The sequence below is a fragment of the Thermobia domestica genome, chromosome 10 (assembly GCF_964235325.1).
Source record: "Thermobia domestica chromosome 10, izTheDome1.hap1.1, whole genome shotgun sequence".
NCBI lineage: Eukaryota > Metazoa > Arthropoda > Insecta > Zygentoma > Lepismatidae > Thermobia > Thermobia domestica.
Genome location: NC_137463.1, coordinates 268,824,320 through 268,846,767, shown reverse-complemented (window position 1 = coordinate 268,846,767; position 22,448 = coordinate 268,824,320). Strand labels below are relative to the sequence as shown.

General features: G+C 35.0%; 1 protein-coding gene across 1 annotated transcript in view; it reads right to left on the bottom strand.

Annotated features, from left to right (window-relative positions):
- The window catches only part of rod (kinetochore component rough deal), a 224,765-nt gene that overhangs the window by 158,805 nt on the left and 43,512 nt on the right, over positions 1–22,448 (bottom strand). Inside the window, exons 10-11 of the mRNA XM_081729572.1 lie at positions 9,566–9,727; positions 3,326–3,543 (exon numbers count right to left, since the gene is read on the bottom strand). Coding sequence (XP_081585698.1) covers positions 3,326–3,543; positions 9,566–9,727 — 380 coding nt within the window. The remainder of the gene's footprint in view (positions 1–3,325; positions 3,544–9,565; positions 9,728–22,448) is intronic.

The window sequence follows — 22,448 nt, the reverse complement described above, 5'->3', positions numbered from 1 at the left end:
TACAACATCCATAGATGACATTGTGCAATTACATTCACCGTACTTTCTGATCGCACATTGTATCTTCCTCCAATGAACTCTTGACTTTTAATTTGGCAACAGTGTTACAAGACTCCGATTCTCTTCATACGAATTTTAGATTTAGGATGTAGATTTCTGGGCTTTCGGCATCTAATGGCCTTTAGTCCGTCGCGTTTGAGGGATGACGTCCCTCGGCGAGCATACTATCCGGGTAAAGGATTGGGGAAGGAAGAAAGCGGTTTGGGACCTATAAGTAAGGTACCACTCCGGCATTCGCCTGGTGTGAATGAGGAAAACCTCATTCACGATGGCGGCCTGAAAAAGCGTTTAACAATTTTTCAACCGAGTGCCCCCACCAGGAATCGAACCCGGGACCGCTCGCACCGATACGACTTTTAGTCTGCTCTTCTCTATAATTGTTTTATTCCTACTTCTTTCCTCTCCCTGTCTCATGAAGCGCTTAATTCATTCTAATTCAGTGATTCTCAACTGGTATGCCGCAGAACTTAAGAAGGAATGTGAAAATGAAGATGGGAAATGAATAAAAGTAACATAATTCAACATAAACTAAACTAAAAAAAAAAAAAAAAATCCCAAGGCCTAAAAATATTTACATTCACGACATGTTGAAGAATGAGCGCTAGATATTAACGAGAATCTGCCACAGTGTTGCCAACACGTGCGTTAATGTGACGCAGGTACGCTCAATACAGACTGCCGTAACAACAAAACCGTCTCATATAGCCTCGCTGCTGAAAGGGACGTTAAACTCAAATCAACAATAATAAAATCGATGTTAGCAGAAACGCTTGCAGTTGGTGACTTTAGCACAGCTTGCCAGGTAAGAGTTTATGGAACTTAAGAATAAACAAGATAGAAAATGAAATGAAGTCTTTCAGTTTTACGTCCAACGCTTATGCTGGCTAGACTAAAGGAGACGATGATGATAAGAAATGAATGAAATGGTGGAATGGAGAAAGTGAGTGGAAACGAGAGAACCCCGAGAAAATCTACGCACACGGTGTTTGTCCACCACAAGTTCGCTTGTGTACCAGAGATAAACACTACCATTGAGTCACCGCAGCACAATAAACAAGATAAAGAGAATCACATTTAAAGGGTAATGTCGATAAGACATAAAATGGGCTCTTTCTTGACCGACTCTTCTTTAACCGCCCATTTTCCAAGAAATAAGTCCTTTTCGTAATCAGTTACGTCCGTGCTCCGCAATCAGCGTTGAAAAATAATTTTGTTGATTTTTTTTATTTAAATCGATTTCTTAAATTTACTGTAAATTGCTTATACTTGATTTTTTTTAAAAAAAGAAAATGGAATAAAATTGAAATGAGGTTCCGTTTATTAATTAGTAAACTAGAGGGGCTTCAGCATTCTTTATAAAGTGAGATCAGGAACTTCTCAATATTAATGTTGTATCTTCTGAAAGGTGTTTTCATAAGCGGCAGTATAATATTCTTCACCCACCATCTTAGAGCGAGCGCGGTCAACGTGGTGTTGCAAATTCAATTCATAATGATTGGACGAAAGAAAGAAAATTAAATATTTAAGTTTTATGTCCCACGGTTATGCTGGTAGCCTAAAAGAGATGGTGATGATGAGAAATGAATGAAATGGTGGAATGAAGAAAGTGGGGAGGAGAACCCCGAAAAACCAACGCAAACAGTGTTTGTCCACTACAAGCTCACTTGGCGCGAGCTGCGATCAAACCAAGGATCCCGTGCACAAGAGGTGAACGTTCTACCACTGAGCCACCGCGGCTCCCTAGACGAAAGAAAGATAACATGTCGTAATCTAAATTATTCTTTTTGAGTATTTTATTCAGTAAACAACCAAAGTAAAATATACAGTATAAAATATGTTGCCATTTTACTAACTGCAATTAATTTCCATAGCGCTACACAGCAAGTATATAGTTTTTGGAAGTGTTTCATTTATAAAATGAATACAGTTTTTTACGGTCCTCTCCTAACAACCAATATATTTAGCTTTAAAATAGTAAAATTACCCAAGATAAACTTGCAGATGAGCATGAATATAAATATTTGATTTCAAGCTATCTGCTCTTAGCATGACAAAAACTATATAGCACAATATGTAAGATATTTTAGTAGCAAGATGTTCAAATCAAGAATTGGTTAATTTTAATATTTTTCTTTCTATTTATTAACAAATACTTGAAATACCCGTTTTTCGCACGGGAAAAATATATTTATGACAAATATTTGAACCCAGTTTCCCACTACCCTTGGAATACGTATTTAAATCGTAATGAAATAATGAAAACCCAGGTGTTAACTATCTTCAAAAATTCATTTCAAATCGTGCAGCCGTTATTGTTAGTGAAAAATTTACCCCATTCCTTCTACCCTTAGGAAATGTATTTCAGTCAAAGAGTAGGACTAATGATAAACACTCAGATCAAACCAACTATATTGAATATATTTAAAAATTCATTTAAAATGGTTTAACCCTTTTTAGCGCACGTGTCAACCAATTTTCAATGAGGTGTTCATATGCCGAGTTCTATGTTCATAACATAAGAGAACCGTGAGATACTGAACGTTTGGCACACTTGTTTAATCCTCTTTTCCTTTAAAATACGCATTATAATGAAAATGACATATGATATATATACCCATATAAAAGTGAGAAGAGTTTTTGTTTTTCGTCCTCATGCTGTAAGGACGTTATAAAGCACGGGACCTACTATTAGCGTGGATTTCGAACCACGATTGGGCTGGAGCTTGCGGGTATATAGACCATGATGCACGATCAACCCTCAGAGAAGCCCTTCTCTACACCACATATCTCGCCTCCGAAACAGAACCACGCCACCGTCGGGCTAATTACTTAAGATTATTGCCCGTATCATGTGATTCACGTAAACACGACCCTGAAAGCGGAAAAGAACGTCCCTCTCCGCATTAAATCTTCTTGCACCTTCCCGATAAAGATCATCACATATTATTTGCGTGATTATGGCTATCGAATCGCACTATGCATTATCTACACAAAAACTAAATATATTGATTCACAATGTAAGGAGTGATCCTAAACTCTTTTACACCATTGTAATTTATAATGCTTGTACATATTAGTACGAAGGAAACTGCATCAGAAAGAAGTCGCTTCTCGGGTCTGAGGAACTTCCACAACTGCGAAAACAAATGATGACAGTAGTAAATATTTAGCCTTCTTTCATAAGAATTTACTTTGTACTGGAACAACACAATAAATGTACAAAATACATAACATATTTCAATAAAAAAAAGAAAAGTATTCTTACATAGTGAAGCGTTTGACCCACAAAACCAAGTGATCCAAAGCCTCTGGTCGAAGTCGAATAATATCCGGCAGCAAAATCTTCAGCGTCGGTAGAAGCTCACAGGCTTTTACTCTTGATGGAATGTTGTCCAACATATCAATAGCACGAGATGTTGATAAAGCGCTTTTAAATTCACTTAAATGTCGAGTCCATATCACTGATGCTTGAAGCAGATGTCCCTGCAAATATAAAGATATAAAACTGAACTTGGTAAAAATTTTATCTAAAATCAACCAAAAATGAATATTGTAGGTGTTTCAATTTAGTTTTAATAAGGATGTGGTGACTGTGGATTAAGAAAACCTGAAAAAAGAACGTAGTATTGGGAGTTGGTGAGATGACCATACATCACTGCATTAATACGCCTGTCTTACATCATTAATACTCGCTCAATTCTCGTACTGGAAGTTCGTGGTTCGATTATAGGTAGGGGCACGAGTTTTTCGCACTAAGAATTTGAAAATTTCGCGTTTCGTTCTTCATACTTCGCGTTTTGTCGCATTTTCCAAATACATTTCTTATTTTGTAGCACTTGTGGAAAAGATACTCCCTGACATTTTTACAATTGTTCGTGTTATTCATAAATTACTACAGAAATAAACCACTAATTATCTAAAAACAAAATACATTGAATATTTCACTTGACACATTGTAAATTTCACTTATTGAAAATTATATTATATTATATATGCACCGTTCATGCCACGTTTTATCGTTTCGTCAGCGGAAAACAGGCGTTTTTAAATTAATGAAAACGTATTTTTAAAATTTCGCGTTATTTCGCGCATTGTTAGAAATTTCGCGCAACACTGCCAATTTCGCGTTTTATCGCGCAATGGAGACCAATGAAAATACACATAGAATATCATAAAATGTCAAGAAACTGAAAATTACTTTATTCCGACGCATTTCGTTTTATCGCGCATTGCGAAAAACTCGTGCCTCTAATTATAGGCCATCCAAGTTTGTGCTCGATAACATCGTGTTCGTGCGTTTCTTCCGGTTTCTCCTGCTTCCTTTCACATTCTCATTCTACCAAATTGTTCCATAATCATTCATTTACATTGCTCAACTGTCACTTTTAACTTGAAGAGTACAGACGTGGGACGGAAATTTCATTTCACTGTTATTTTACTATTATTATTACAGTAAAACTTATCTTTTCCGGAAACCTGTGCGCAACCGAAAAAAGTTATACTTCGGTGAATTTTCAAATTTAATTCTACACAATCAACAATGTATTAAGATAAACTTGTCTAACAATTCCTTCAAACAGAAAATTTTGAATGCTCCTGGAAATCGAAAGCTATTTTTTTTTTTTTAAATTTTTCTTTGCACTTTTACATTATAAATACTTGTAAAAATTCTTAGTTTCAAGAAAATGATTCTGAATGATTCGTCTCTTCCTATCATTTGTTTGCAAATCTTCGAGAATGCTTGGCGGTGAATGATTGACCTACCTAGCGAGTAGTGCTGTCTTGTACTGCAATTTATTTATAAGAATACAAAGTTTCACTTACATGAAATATTAACTAATGAGGGATTGTAGTAAAGTATTTAAGGTTTACAAATTATGCATAACAGGAAACTATTGTTACTTTAAAGTTTAAAAATTCAACTCATACCAGCTATGAATTAAAATGGGACATTTGCGATACGGTCAATGCGGATAAGTAAAAGAAACATACACAAACAAAACAAACGAACAGTTGAGAAGGTAGATCTCGCATGGTCTGGACTTCCATTCAGAATGAAAAAAAAAAAAAAAAAAAAAAAGTACAAAAATAATTTAAAAGTAATTTTGAAATCGCCAAACAATCTAGAAACAAAAGTCAATATGTAGATGGAAAGGTAAAACTCGAATTTAAGAATGGGTATGCAATTCTTTAGTTTGATTTGAGTTTAGCGTAACTTTCAGCAGCGAGGCTACATGAGACGTGGACCTACATCTTAATGTGAGATCCCAACCACATGATGTCCCGTCGGGAATCGCACCCGGGTTTCTCATGCCAAGGCGCGTATGCTAACCACTTAGCCAGAAGGGAGCTTGAGGTGGTATGCAACTATGATCAGACCTATGTAGAAAAAAAATTAAATGAAATCTTTAAGTTTTACGTCCCACGGTTATGCCGGTTACACTAAGAGAGACTGTGATAATGAGTGAAATGGTGGAATGAAGAAAGTAGGAGGAAACGGGAGAACCCCGAGAAAACCCACGAGCACGGTGTTTGTCCGCCACAAAGTCCACACGGAGCGAGCTGGGATCGAACGAGGGACCCCAAGCACCGGAGGTGAACGCTCTACCACTGAGCCACCGCGCTCCCTCAGACCTATGTGGAGATGATCAAAAGAACATCGATACCAGAAGCAAAGAACATCTAAGGGATTCTAAAAATCACAACCCTCCAGTCCAAGGATTACATAAAACTTCATCGTTAATAGAAAGACTGAATTCTAATCTTACTTCTTATTTCATTAGAATATATATAGTACATTATACCAATGCATGATAATTTCAGTATGAATGGAAATTGAATGGAAAATATCCCACAATCACCTCTTGGTATAGAACTTCTAAATAGAGTAACACTAACAATTACTAAACTAACACTAAAGATGGCAGCTCATTAATGTTCAAATTCAGTATTTTCAGAGTTTCATTGTTTTTAGTGGATCTGCACTTTTACCAACTACTTATTCCATCAGAAAGAGTGAAGTTCCTTTATTATAAAGATGATATAGTTGAAATTTAAAACATTCCGAAAAATAATTATGTGAGATTAAGCTGATAGAAGCCAGTCAGCGAAATACTGCAAACTTTAAACTTCATAACGCAGTTAAAAAAACGATTTTGATTTTATAGCAAAGCATTAGTTACTTCATTTGTGTGCTGCTCCGTAGTTAATATAACATTGATCAAAATGAATATGAACTGTATTAAACGGAAACTTGTCCTGAATGGAAATAAGTCAATATCGTGAGATTCCGTTAACATATCATTCAACTCTTATTTCGATATTTGATCCAGTGCTCGACTTCTTTAAATTGCAGATAAATGTAGCATCATTTGTAACGAATTTAGCCGTTTCTCAGGTATATCATGTTACAGACAAGTTAACTTCATATTTATATTATAGATATAAATTATAGTTGGTTTTCTTTAAATTGAAATATTTACTGGAAGTCCTTCTGTTGATGGCATTTGACTGCTTAATGAACTGAAAGAATACCTTGAATATGGAATTCGAAATTACAAACTATTATTTATCACTATATGAAGCTAAGGGTTAACTTTCTACTTGGGTAGAGAACTATCCGTACTATACTTTTAATTAACGACTAATACTTTACGTTCGTTATTTTTGTCCATTTTCTAGTTGCAGATTGTAACCTACCCAAGTTTCATAATAAAATAAAATATTGTAAAGAGAAAAATGTGAGATGAAACTCCGGCTTACTACAAAGCTGGTTATTCTCTCGGAGTTGGAAGCACTGTACAAGAACCTTGCCTGTTGGTTGCGCGAGTTTCGTGTCGTGCGAGATGACGTCACGTTGCTACCGAGATTTTCGCTTTAAGCTAAGAGCTTTGCACAGTGCTATAAAAGAGGTGAGTGGGATAGGTCGTTTGAAAAATATAAACAATGGGTCTTTAAAACTTTTTCCGTATAAGTGACTCTCTCTTTATTAACTTCTTTAGATATTATTTCAGGCCCTGAATATGGAGTTTGTTCAGATTTTGTCAATATTATTGGTTATTCATGGAAGTATTAATTTCTAAAAACTGTGAAAGAAAAGAAAAGAAAAGTAACATAGTTAATCATATTGTTAACGTAAATGGTTTATGTAGGCATACTTAAGCCTCAGTTAAAACTTGTTGATTCTTGCTTTTCTTGCTAGTTATATAGAAGTCGCTAATCAGGAATTGAATACAGCTATAACGGAAAATTCTCAGGCAAGTGGAGACATTAAATGAATGATAAATTTCTTAGATCCTTTTTGAAAAATAAAAAATGAATAGATACTATGGAATTACAGTTGAACTATTGCTCGTAATTCATGGGTATTGACCCATTTAAGATATCTTTTCCTCCCATATTTTCATTCCTATGGGAAGCCACTTGGCAGTAGCTTTGAGTTCCATACATTTTTGAGGAAATTATTGTAAAAGTTCCTATGTTCTATATTGGATTTAATATTTACTTCAAAAACTTTTGTTAATGGAAAAAGAACTCTCTTTTAGAAAAATAATTTGCTTGTTAACGGAGATTTATATTTATGCTATTGTTGCTTGTTAAATGGTTAAATATTTTCTATATTTATATATATATATATCACTTTTCGGATTTGTTTAATAAAAAAATTTCGCTTGTTAGAAAAACCTTTTTATATTTACAAGTAGTCGTAGAAATTCTCCTGATAACAATAATAGAGATATTTGCATATAATATAAGCCTTATCCAGTCTTGGACCTCTCACTCCACGTCGTCATTATTCTCAGCCGTGGGGGAATGGAATTCTCCTTTCTCTCTCATTTTAAAATTTTATATTCTAAAGGGGGAAGTGAGATGACGTCCGTTCTCGCAGGACTGTGGGTAGTAAGGGCTATTTAAAGGTTATATATGTGTCGTTCACCCGTTACAAGATGCTATTCGGAGTAAATGTTTTATTTTTAGCAATGTTTCATTAAAGTTTAGTTATATGTTAATTACAGTTTCAAAGATTTAAAAGTTTCCTTGTCCCGTTATGACAATAATTAGCAATGAAGTTTCCTCTTTTTATAAAATTCTTAATAGTTTTAAAATTTTTAAAGATATAATTCTAAACTATATGCAAATATTCAAATAAACCAGAATGAAGAGGATAATACTAAATTTTTTTTTTTTTTTTAAATGAGAACAGTGAACAGTTTGATACTGTGTTATGATGGTTCGTGTACTACAGTATACTTTCTGACGCGAAGTGTATCCTACTTCCAATCGTTCAATCCTTTTCAGCTTCCATATGTCTTTACTTTTATTACTTTTTTTTTTTTTAAATGAAATGATATCTTTGAGTTTCATGTCCCACGTTATGCCGGCTAGGCTAAAGGAGACGATGATGGTGAGAAATAAATGAAATGATGGATTGAAAAAAGGAGGAGGAAACAGGAGAACCCTGAGGAAACTCATGCACACGGTGTTTTTGTCCACCAGAAAGTTCACTTGACACGAGCTCGGATCGAACCAGGGACCCCTGCCACCAGAGGTGAACGCTCTACCACTGAGCCACCGCGGCTAATTTATTTATTTATTTATTTATTTTTTCCTAGGCGTAAGTAAGCTGAACATGAGAAATGTGTTCCTCGAAAGTACTACTTGGGGCTTAGAACTTTTACGGCGAATATGAAGCTTTCTATTTTATCCTCTACATTAATTCCAAGACTTCTCTCAGCCCTATATCAGTACGAAGTATTCCGCTACGTTGCTAAACTTGTGACACAATTAACAGTGTTGCTATTAATTCTACCTTGTAACGGTCTTTCAAGAGAATCATTTTAACTTTTTTGTCCAACAAAACAAGATGTAGCTTTACACTTTCCTCGAGTTATAAAGACTCTGTACACTGAAAAAAATCCTTCCACGTCATAAGTTTAGGAACATAGCGGAATACCATTTAGTGAGGAAGAGGTGAGAGAAGCATTGAAACTTTATCTATTACAAGTTAAAACAGAAACGTTAAGGTAAGATGTAATTCTCATTTTCTTTAACCTCAAATCAATTGTGAAAATAATTCAGCAACAGATACGTATACGTTTTATTTTCTTGCTTTTATTTTCTCTTGTCGCCATTAGTCTTTCAAAAATAGGTGTATAACACAATTTTCTTCATGTCGGACTACACTTCATACGTTTAATATTTTACTACAAGATTTCATTATTTCGTAGAAATAAAAAGGTAAATGTACAATGGCTCTGGATTACTGTTAATACATATGAGTGAAGCAATGTAAACATTTTAAAAATCACTACAGGACTCCCAAGTTACCTGTACATTGATTATTCTGATTGATAGAACAACCGTCTGAGAAACTAACACACTCGACTGCTATGCACAATCCTCTTATTCAATGTTCGTAAGATTAGTAACTTTGAAAACAAAAATTATGATGTAGGAAATGAACATCGTTTAATATGGAATACAGCAAAAGAGGGAAAGCACAAACCTGTTTCATGTAACGTTCACATTCCTCCAATAAGTCAACGGAGAAAAAGGTAATCCACTCATCCAGTAGGCCAGAAGTGCTCACCAACTCAAAGGTATCCAAACGATGGATATATCGGCTCACTTGAGACATACTCTTCTGAAGATCTTCCACATTTTTCTCCTGGGAAAATAAAAGCAGCCAATGGCACTTAAATAAAATGAATCACAAATGCCAGATTATCTCATGGAAAATAAGGAAATCAGAGTCGTCGTCATGCAGATTCTTCTCTCAAATAACATAGTGTCACAGCCGTACATCTTATTATTGTATTTTTCTTTAATTGAATAGGCCTATTATGTGATTGTTCTTGTTGGTTAATTATATTTAATTATGCTATGGGATGTTAAAAGGACGGCCGATCTCCCCTTCTTAATTGAGAAGTTACCAATTGTTTATATTGCATATATGTCTGTTTCGTCACGTTTTTAGCATTTACTATAAATGTAATGTGTCTCCAAAAACTGAGGTAACTTCGTAGACGCACGTCATACTATAAACTTCGGGGGTCCGTCGGTAAATCTCTTTTCGCCGTTTGTACATCTAAATTCACCGACGGACTTCAACTTTAACTTTACTTTTTCTTTTTGAACTTAATTTAACAATAAACTGGGCAAGATAATTCGTCTCGATTATTTTTGAACTACTTGCTACCCCTGGATCTGTCTGCAGCTAAAGATTGAGACTTAATATGTTTGTTGTTTATTCACGTGTGACCGCTCGCATACTGTTAATCCTGAAGTCGAAATTATAAAGTACGTTCCGCTCGCGTACTGGAGCTGCGACAATAGCAAGATGCATTATTTAAATACACTCTGGACTTTGAAGAAAGAAAAAAAATGTAAACATCAAAGAAAGAAGTATTCTGTTGTATATTAGAAAGAACAAAATGAAATGAAATGTTATTTTGTTTAACATTCCACCTTCTGCACTGTGGCTAAGGGAGACGGTGATGATTGGTAATGAATGAGGTGGTGGAACGAAGAAAGTGAGAGAACCTCGAGAAAACCCATGTACACGGTATTTGAACATTACAAAGTCCACTTGGCGCAAGCTGGGATCGAACCAGGGGCTCCACGCACCAGAGGTTAGAAAACAAATGATGGCTGGAGTTGATATGTCGTGTGATAATTATGTACGAACGCAAGGTATCAGCGAACCTCATACACTGTTCATGGTTATCTCCAAGTGCGAATGACGTTGGCAAGATTGTAAAATAGATCTATAGTAGTAGGGGTCCCGTTATGGCTCGCTGAGTCAGCAAAAATTTTTGTGACGTCATAGGTCAAAGGTCAATGACCTTGGCCCGGGGTCAATGACCTAGGAGTACATAGGACCACCCCCTCTAAATTTTGGCAGGGGTACCTAGGACCACCCCCCTTAAATTTTGAAAATTGCCAAATCTAAAAATTTGGTATGGTAGCCTAGGACCATAGTATGTACCTCTATCAGTATTGGGTGTCTATGTCGTTCCCCTTTATGAGTAAAAAATTGCCAAAAATTCAAATTTCGGGGGTTTTTGACCTAATTTATCCCCTTTGATGAGGTGTTATTACCCTATATAGTTATATGGGCGTATACAGGGGTCCATTCCCTTTCATAAGACATGGGTATATTAATGCACCCCTTGAAAAATTTGGGAGGGGTACCTTGGCCCACCACCTAAATTTTGGGAATTGACCAATTTAAACATTGGGAATTATAGTACAGGACCCTAATATGTATTATGATAAATTTGGGTGGTCCACCTCGTTCCCTTCTAGGGGTACACAATTGCCAAAATATAAACGTAAGTAATACGTTGTACCACGTGTTTGGTTTCGACCTAAGTTATCCCTTTGATGAGATGTTATTACCCTATATGGTTATATGGGCGTATACAGGGGTCCATTACCTTTCATAAGACATGGGTATATTAATGCACCCCTTTAAAAATTTGGGAGGGGTACCTTGGCCCACCCCTTCATTTTTAGAAATTGCCCAATTTAAACATTTGGTATAATAGTATAGAACCCTAGTATGTATCACTATAAATTTGGGTGGTCCACCTTGTTCCCTTTCATGGGTACAAAATTACCAAATTTTAGTACAACCACGTGTTTGGTCTTTTCACCTAATTTATCGCGTTTGATGAGGTGTTATTATCCTATATGGTTATATGGGCGTATACAGGGGTTCATTACCTTTCATAAAACATGTGTATATTGGTGCACCCCTTGAAAAATTTGGGAGGGGTACCTTGGCCCACCCCTTAAATTTTGGAAATTGCCCAATTTAAACATTTGGTATAATAGTATAGAACCCTATTATGTATCACTATAAATTTGGGTGGTCCACCTCGTTCCCTTTCATGGGTACACAATTGCCAAATTTTAGTACAACCACGTGTTTGGTCTTTTGACCTAATTTATCACCTTTGATGAGGTGTTATTATCGTATATCGTTATATGGGCGTATACAGGGGTTCATTACCTTTCATAAGACATGGATATATTAATGCACCCCTTGAAAAATTTGGGAGGGGTACCTTGGACCACCCTTTAATTTTGGAAATTGCCCAATTTAAACATTTGGTATAATAGTATAGGACCCTAATATATATTACTATAACCTCGTTCCCTTTTAGGGGTACAAAATTGCCAAAATATAAACGTAAGCAATACGTTGTACCACGTGTTTCGTTTTTTACCTAATTTATTCCATTGGATGAGGTCCTATTACCTTATATGTTATATGGTCACGTATGGGGATTCATTTCCTATCATAAGACATAGGTACATTTGTGCACCCGGGAGGGGTACTTTGACCCACCCCTTTAATTTTGGAAATTGTGCCTTTTATATGTTTGGTATTATAGTATAGGACCCTAATATAAATTACTATAAATTTTGGTGGTTCACCTCGTTTCCTTTCATGGGTACGAAATTGCCAAATTTTAGTACAACCACGTGTTTGGTTTTGGCTCAATTTATCCCCTTGGATGAGGTCCTATTACCTTATATGGTTATATGGTCATGTATATATTGGTCCATTTCCTATTATAAGACATGGGTACATTGATGCACCCTTTAAATTTTTGGGAGGGGTACCTTGGCCCACCCCTTCATTTTTAGAAATTGCCCAATTTAAACATTTGGTATAATAGTATAGAACCCTAGTATGTATCACTATAAATTTGGGTGGTCCACCTTGTTCCCTTTCATGGGTACAAAATTACCAAATTTTAGTACAACCACGTGTTTGGTCTTTTCACCTAATTTATCGCGTTTGATGAGGTGTTATTATCCTATATGGTTATATGGGCGTATACAGGGGTTCATTACCTTTCATAAAACATGTGTATATTGGTGCACCCCTTGAAAAATTTGGGAGGGGTACCTTGGCCCACCCCTTAAATTTTGGAAATTGCCCAATTTAAACATTTGGTATAATAGTATAGAACCCTATTATGTATCACTATAAATTTGGGTGGTCCACCTCGTTCCCTTTCATGGGTACACAATTGCCAAATTTTAGTACAACCACGTGTTTGGTCTTTTGACCTAATTTATCACCTTTGATGAGGTGTTATTATCGTATATCGTTATATGGGCGTATACAGGGGTTCATTACCTTTCATAAGACATGGATATATTAATGCACCCCTTGAAAAATTTGGGAGGGGTACCTTGGACCACCCTTTAATTTTGGAAATTGCCCAATTTAAACATTTGGTATAATAGTATAGGACCCTAATATATATTACTATAACCTCGTTCCCTTTTAGGGGTACAAAATTGCCAAAATATAAACGTAAGCAATACGTTGTACCACGTGTTTCGTTTTTTACCTAATTTATTCCATTGGATGAGGTCCTATTACCTTATATGTTATATGGTCACGTATGGGGATTCATTTCCTATCATAAGACATAGGTACATTTGTGCACCCGGGAGGGGTACTTTGACCCACCCCTTTAATTTTGGAAATTGTGCCTTTTATATGTTTGGTATTATAGTATAGGACCCTAATATAAATTACTATAAATTTTGGTGGTTCACCTCGTTTCCTTTCATGGGTACGAAATTGCCAAATTTTAGTACAACCACGTGTTTGGTTTTGGCTCAATTTATCCCCTTGGATGAGGTCCTATTACCTTATATGGTTATATGGTCATGTATATATTGGTCCATTTCCTATTATAAGACATGGGTACATTGATGCACCCTTTAAATTTTTGGAAGGGGTACCATGGCCAACCCCCGTAAATTTTGGAAATTTTCCAATTTGAGCATTCGGTATCATAGTACATGCCTCAACATGTATCATGATAAATTTGGGTGGTCCATCTTGTCCCCTTTCATGGGTAAAAATTGCTAAAATATAAACATAAGCAATATGTTGTACCATGTGTTTGGTTTTTGGCCCAATTTCTCCCCTTTGATGAGGTTCTATTACCTTATATGGTTATATGGTCATGTATATGGGTTCATTTCCTATCATAAGACATGGGTACATTGACGCACCCTTTAAAAATTTGGGAGGGGTATCTTGGCTCATCCACTCGGTTTTAGAAATTGTTTAATATAAGCATTTGGTATCATAGTACAGGACTTCAATATGTACCACTATAAATTTGGATGGTCCACATCGTTCCCTTTCATGGGTAAAGAACTACCAAAATTCAAATTTCGGAAGTTATTGACCCCTATTTAGCACGTTATATGGTTTATTACCTTTATATATGTATGTTCCCTTTTAAATTTGGGAATTATCAAATAACAAAATTCGGTAAACGTTTCTAGGACTCATTGGTATTCCTCTTATGACCAAATATTCAAAATTTAAAGGTTATTGACCGGCTTTATTATTGAATAAGTACAGGATTTATTACTTTTTCATAAGACACAGGTGTATTTGTGTACCAATCTTAAATTTTGGGAGGGGTACATTTCTTATTGTTATATCAATAATTGGTAATTGTTCTTAAAATTGGATAGTATCTCATTCATTGGGTAAATCATTGTCAAATATGAGTATGATCACGTGATCAGTTATTAACCTATGATGGGATTAGGAGTCCAGAACATTGGTACATTGAAACTTTGTAGGATAATTTGAGAATGCGTCATTGGTTTTGATTATTCCCGCCAAATATAAACGTAAGCAAGACGTTGTACCACGTGATTGTCCTTGATGAGGTAGTGTACAGGGATTCATTTCCTTTGTTGTGGTACTTCTTAAGTTTGAGTACACACACTTTTATAAAACAGTTGGTTCTACTCAGGTAAACAATTGACGGACATTATTGACCTTATTGAACATATAATGATATGATTAATTCTAAGACTTAGGTATATCAAGAGAAGTATTCTTTAAATTTGGGAATGGTGATAAACAGAATTTTAACATAAGGCGCGAAATTTGAAACAATACATTGAACTTTAGTCACAGCTCATAGTCTAAGATCATTGGTGGTGATTGATTTGAAATCTGATAGCTAACCTTATTGAATCTTATGACTCATAGACGAAAGGCAATACATGCTACAACAGTTTGAAATTTAATCATAAGGTGATGTAATCTGACACTAGCAAAGTTATTGTTAATGCAATTTGATTGGCTGATCACTATCTTTCCTGCAATCTGATTGGTTGATCACTATCTTTCGTGCAATCTGATTGGTTGATGATTTTCAAATCTTTGCTGCATTCAGTTTTAAGTTTAGTTTAACATTTAAAAATCTTGGTTTCGTTCAACATTTTGCACTCACTGATAAATATGATTAAAACCATTTATTTGTTAATCGAATAGTTAAAAACCGGATAAAGTTTGACGGTTAACCGTGAAACGTAAAATTTTTTGAAACTTTTTGTTTGAAAATTCTTGCTTTCAAATTTTTCTTTGAATTTTTTGTTTCAGAATTTTATTTGAAATTTTTTCTGACAACTTTTGTTTCAAAATTTTTTGTTTAAAAATTTTTCGTTTGAAATTTTAAAAAAATTTTTCGTTTCAAAATTTTGTTTAAAATTTTTTGTTTGAAATTTTTTCGTTTCCAAATTTTTTGTTTGAAATTTTTTTCGTTTCAAAATTTTGTTTGAATTTTTTTCGTTTGAAATTTTTTTGTTTGAATTTTTTTCGTTTCCAAGTTTTATCGTTTCAAAAATTTTTTTCAAACTTTTGTTTCAAAGATTTTTGTTCGAAATTTTTGTTTGAAATTTTTGTTTCAAATTTTGGTTTGACATTTTTTCAGTTTGTGCACTCATTAGTAAAGAACCGGATCTGTTTAGAACTAAAACCTCTGGCAACATTGTGGTGCAATAGTACACGTCAGAACATGATAATGCAACGTCATCAGTTTTGCATCATATATAAGTATCGTTCGAGTTAGTATTCATGATAACATCATCATGGCTACTTGTCTGCAGTTTCTAAACACACGTGATGTGATGAAATCATTTAGCAAGATTACTGATTTACAACAGAATGTACCTTATAGAATCTTAGCTAGTCAAATGATCCCTACAAAGTTTGGATTAAGAATCGTAGTGAAGCTTGAAAATGATAAGTATATAATGTTACAAGCAAGATATTTACGCATGGAAGCATCAAAACAAGAAGAACTGCTGCGTTTCTTAAATACTGGATCTGTATCTTTATGTTACAAAGGATTCTTGGGTCGAAGTCATCAATTTGAATTTAGTACACAGCCGGATTCGTCAACAATTGTGATGAAATCATGAATTCAAACGTCAGCACGTCAAACATAGTTGTATGAATTTCGTTTGTCAGGATCACGTCAGTAACTGTGATGAAACCATGAATTCAAATGTCAGCACATTCCTTTCCAATGACGTCAGCCGTAGTTCTATAAATCAACCAATACACTGTCATCCCACGAAATCATTTGAGCAAGTGCTTTTCAGGAGGAAAGATGTGTACTTCTAATGATAAAGAGTTCATCTTCGCAAGCTATTATTCAATAAATATATTTCAAACAAAACATGTGATAATTGGTATCAGTGCTAGAACATTTGAACCAGTGATTCGATTGGGCAAAGCAGAACAATTTGGTGTACAACTGACCTGTGAAGAATGGCACGAATCGATCAAATAAATGACTTATTTTCATGATGAGCTAAATGTGACCATAGTCAAATCATTAGGCTCAAATCATGAAGTGGTGCTGCGTACAGTCCTCGAAGAAAAGATGGTGCTGTTACGTAAAAAGAGTACATTCCATGTCCCTCGCAACATGGTGTATCTAACGGAAACAGAATGGAACAAATTTATCAACGTATTTCAGTGTGTGAAACATGCAGTGGAAGTGTGCAACAAAACAAGTATATTCCTGAAAAAGTACTATTTTGAAAAATGTGTCATGCATATTGTACAACATGTATCTAGATGCTGTGATGGTTGTCAACATCGTTCGTGGGTGCATACCTGTATTGATAAACAGTTTATTTGTGATCAAATGGACATTGAGTTTCCACCAATTGATATTGCAATAGACCTTAAAAGACTTGAATTGGAATTAAAATTATATGCTAAAGACAAACTAGTGCAAGAAGTTCAAAATACATTGTATCGACAATATCCAGAACCACTATCTGGTATGGATGTATGTGGAGTGTAATAAAATGATCCATTTTCAATGATTTGTGTTTTTCCATTTCAAGTACAGCCCCATATTCTGACGTGTACTATTGCACCACAATGTTGTCAAAGATTTTTGCTCTAAACAGTTCCGGTTCTTTACTAATGAGTGCACAAACTGAAAAAATGTCAAACAAAAATTTAAAACAAAAATTTCAAACAAAAATTTCGAACAAAAATCTTTGAAACAAAAGTTTGAAAAAAATTTTTGAAACGATAAAACTTGGAAACGAAAAAAATTCAAACAAAAAAATTTCAAACGAAAAAAATTCAAACAAAATTTTGAAACGAAAAAAATTTCAAACAAAAAATTTGGAAACGAAAAAATTTCAAACAAAAATTTTAAACAAAATTTTGAAACGAAAATTTTTTTTAAAATTTCAAACGAAAAATTTTTAAACAAAAAATTTTGAAACAAAAGTTGTCAGAAAAAATTTCAAATAAAATTCTGAAACAAAAAATTTAAAGAAAAATTTGAAAGCAAGAATTTTCAAACAAAAAGTTTCAAAAAATTTTACGTTTCACGGTTAACCGTCAAACTTTATCCGGTTTTTAACTATTCGATTAACAAATAAACGGTTTTGATCATATTTATCAGTGAGTGCAAAATGTTGAACGAAACCAAGATTTTTAAATGTTAAACTAAACTTAAAACTGAATGCAGCAAAGATTTGAAAATCATCAACCAATCAGATTGCACGAAAGATAGTGATCAACCAATCAGATTGCAGGAAAGATAGTGATCAGCCAATCAAATTGCATTAACAATAACTTTGCTAGTGTCAGATTACATCACCTTATGATTAAATTTCAAACTGTTGTAGCATGTATTGCCTTTCGTCTATGAGTCATAAGATTCAATAAGGTTAGCTATCAGATTTCAAATCAATCACCACCAATGATCTTAGACTATGAGCTGTGACTAAAGTTCAATGTATTGTTTCAAATTTCGCGCCTTATGTTAAAATTCTGTTTATCACCATTCCCAAATTTAAAGAATACTTCTCTTGATATACCTAAGTCTTAGAATTAATCATATCATTATATGTTCAATAAGGTCAATAATGTCCGTCAATTGTTTACCTGAGTAGAACCAACTGTTTTATAAAAGTGTGTGTACTCAAACTTAAGAAGTACCACAACAAAGGAAATGAATCCCTGTACACTACCTCATCAAGGACAATCACGTGGTACAACGTCTTGCTTACGTTTATATTTGGCGGGAATAATCAAAACCAATGACGCATTCTCAAATTATCCTACAAAGTTTCAATGTACCAATGTTCTGGACTCCTAATCCCATCATAGGTTAATAACTGATCACGTGATCATACTCATATTTGACAATGATTTACCCAATGAATGAGATACTATCCAATTTTAAGAACAATTACCAATTATTGATATAACAATAAGAAATGTACCCCTCCCAAAATTTAAGATTGGTACACAAATACACCTGTGTCTTATGAAAAAGTAATAAATCCTGTACTTATTCAATAATAAAGCCGGTCAATAACCTTTAAATTTTGAATATTTGGTCATAAGAGGAATACCAATGAGTCCTAGAAACGTTTACCGAATTTTGTTATTTGATAATTCCCAAATTTAAAAGGGAACATACATATATAAAGGTAATAAACCATATAACGTGCTAAATAGGGGTCAATAACTTCCGAAATTTGAATTTTGGTAGTTCTTTACCCATGAAAGGGAACGATGTGGACCATCCAAATTTATAGTGGTACATATTGAAGTCCTGTACTATGATACCAAATGCTTATATTAAACAATTTCTAAAACCGAGTGGATGAGCCAAGATACCCCTCCCAAATTTTTAAAGGGTGCGTCAATGTACCCATGTCTTATGATAGGAAATGAACCCATATACATGACCATATAACCATATAAGGTAATAGAACCTCATCAAAGGGGAGAAATTGGGCCAAAAACCAAACACATGGTACAACATATTGCTTATGTTTATATTTTAGCAATTTTTACCCATGAAAGGGGACAAGATGGACCACCCAAATTTATCATGATACATGTTGAGGCATGTACTATGATACCGAATGCTCAAATTGGAAAATTTCCAAAATTTACGGGGGTTGGCCATGGTACCCCTTCCAAAAATTTAAAGGGTGCATCAATGTACCCATGTCTTATAATAGGAAATGGACCAATATATACATGACCATATAACCATATAAGGTAATAGGACCTCATCCAAGGGGATAAATTGAGCCAAAACCAAACACGTGGTTGTACTAAAATTTGGCAATTTCGTACCCATGAAAGGAAACGAGGTGAACCACCAAAATTTATAGTAATTTATATTAGGGTCCTATACTATAATACCAAACATATAAAAGGCACAATTTCCAAAATTAAAGGGGTGGGTCAAAGTACCCCTCCCGGGTGCACAAATGTACCTATGTCTTATGATAGGAAATGAATCCCCATACGTGACCATATAACATATAAGGTAATAGGACCTCATCCAATGGAATAAATTAGGTAAAAAACGAAACACGTGGTACAACGTATTGCTTACGTTTATATTTTGGCAATTTTGTACCCCTAAAAGGGAACGAGGTTATAGTAATATATATTAGGGTCCTATACTATTATACCAAATGTTTAAATTGGGCAATTTCCAAAATTAAAGGGTGGTCCAAGGTACCCCTCCCAAATTTTTCAAGGGGTGCATTAATATATCCATGTCTTATGAAAGGTAATGAACCCCTGTATACGCCCATATAACGATATACGATAATAACACCTCATCAAAGGTGATAAATTAGGTCAAAAGACCAAACACGTGGTTGTACTAAAATTTGGCAATTGTGTACCCATGAAAGGGAACGAGGTGGACCACCCAAATTTATAGTGATACATAATAGGGTTCTATACTATTATACCAAATGTTTAAATTGGGCAATTTCCAAAATTTAAGGGGTGGGCCAAGGTACCCCTCCCAAATTTTTCAAGGGGTGCACCAATATACACATGTTTTATGAAAGGTAATGAACCCCTGTATACGCCCATATAACCATATAGGATAATAACACCTCATCAAACGCGATAAATTAGGTGAAAAGACCAAACACGTGGTTGTACTAAAATTTGGTAATTTTGTACCCATGAAAGGGAACAAGGTGGACCACCCAAATTTATAGTGATACATACTAGGGTTCTATACTATTATACCAAATGTTTAAATTGGGCAATTTCTAAAAATGAAGGGGTGGGCCAAGGTACCCCTCCCAAATTTTTAAAGGGGTGCATTAATATACCCATGTCTTATGAAAGGTAATGGACCCCTGTATACGCCCATATAACCATATAGGGTAATAACATCTCATCAAAGGGATAACTTAGGTCGAAACCAAACACGTGGTACAACGTATTACTTACGTTTATATTTTGGCAATTGTGTACCCCTAGAAGGGAACGAGGTGGACCACCCAAATTTATCATAATACATATTAGGGTCCTGTACTATAATACCCAATGTTTAAATTGGTCAATTCCCAAAATTTAGGTGGTGGGCCAAGGTACCCCTCCCAAATTTTTCAAGGGGTGCATTAATATACCCATGTCTTATGAAAGGGAATGGACCCCTGTATACGCCCATATAACTATATAGGGTAATAACACCTCATCAAAGGGGATAAATTAGGTCAAAAACCCCCGAAATTTGAATTTTTGGCAATTTTTTACTCATAAAGGGGAACGACATAGACACCCAATACTGATAGAGGTACATACTATGGTCCTAGGCTACCATACCAAATTTTTAGATTTGGCAATTTTCAAAATTTAAGGGGGGTGGTCCTAGGTACCCCTGCCAAAATTTAGAGGGGGTGGTCCTATGTACTCCTAGGTCATTGACCCCGGGCCAAGGTCATTGACCTTTGACCTATGACGTCACAAAAATTTTTGCTGACTCAGCGAGCCATAACGGGACCCCTACTACTTCTATACGCATACTCTTGTTTTAGTGTGGAAAATGCAGAAATTGTAATTATGCATATTCGTACCATTTTTCACTTTAATATAATAAGTTATAAAATACATACTTGTTTAATGACATAAATTAACTCACGTTAATAAAGTAACTCTGCCTGTCATCATCCAAAAAGAAATTAAAGCTTTTGAAGATGGCAAGTAGCTCCGGAGAAACAGTATAGGAAAATTATAGGACGCAATAAGAGGTAAGTTAACTTAATTATTAAATGTGTCACTTATACTTAGCTGAATTACATTAATCTGTCACAGACAAATTACAATAGGATGCAGTAAGTAGTAAGTTTAATAGTTTTTAAAAGTATTAAACCTTCTAAATTCGAAGTCACCTGATTTTCATTCTGTTCTAAAGTTTGGTTAGCATAATTACTGAGTCTTGAGCTACTGGTGACAATTCTTTATGAAAAGTAGTAATAGCATGTCCTGAATATAATTAGTACAAGGTATACTGCCACTAGTTTGAACATCGTCGGACAACACAACGATTCACAGTCTATCTTTGCAATACCTATTATGTAATTCGGCTAACTTTAGAGGAGCTGGTAGGTCGTCCCTTAGGATTACCAGTGAAAGGAAATCTTTAAGTTTAACGTCCCACGGTTATGCCGGTTAGGCTAAAGGATACGGTGATAACGAAAAATGAGTGAAATGGTGGAATGAAGAAAGTGGGAGGAAACGGGAGAACCCCGAGAAAACCCACGCACACGGTGTTTGTCCACCACAAAGTCCACACGGCGCGAGCTGGGATCGAACCAGGGACCCCAAGCACCGGAGGTGAACGCTCTACCACTGAGCCACCGCGTCCCCAGGATTACCAGTGAGTCCGCAGACCTAGGAGGTAAAGTAGGAGGTAGAGGTCTGAACGAGCTCGGGTCCACAATGAATAGATTACTTCGGGCTCAGGCTGAAAATTTTTAAATATATAACCATATTTCTCGGACCTTTCCGCGCCTAACTTTGTAAACATACTGTACAACGATATTCACCGGATCGTTCTTCCTGCAGAACTTTTGAAACACATCTAAATTTATAATTTTAAACGCCCACAATAACAATCTGATTACCATTGTGCAATTGAGAGTAAGCTAACTGTGTGGAGAAAAAAACTAAAAGTAACAGAAATGAACATGCTTAGTTTGTTTGTGAGTGAAAGTTTGAGGAGTCAGAGTGTAGA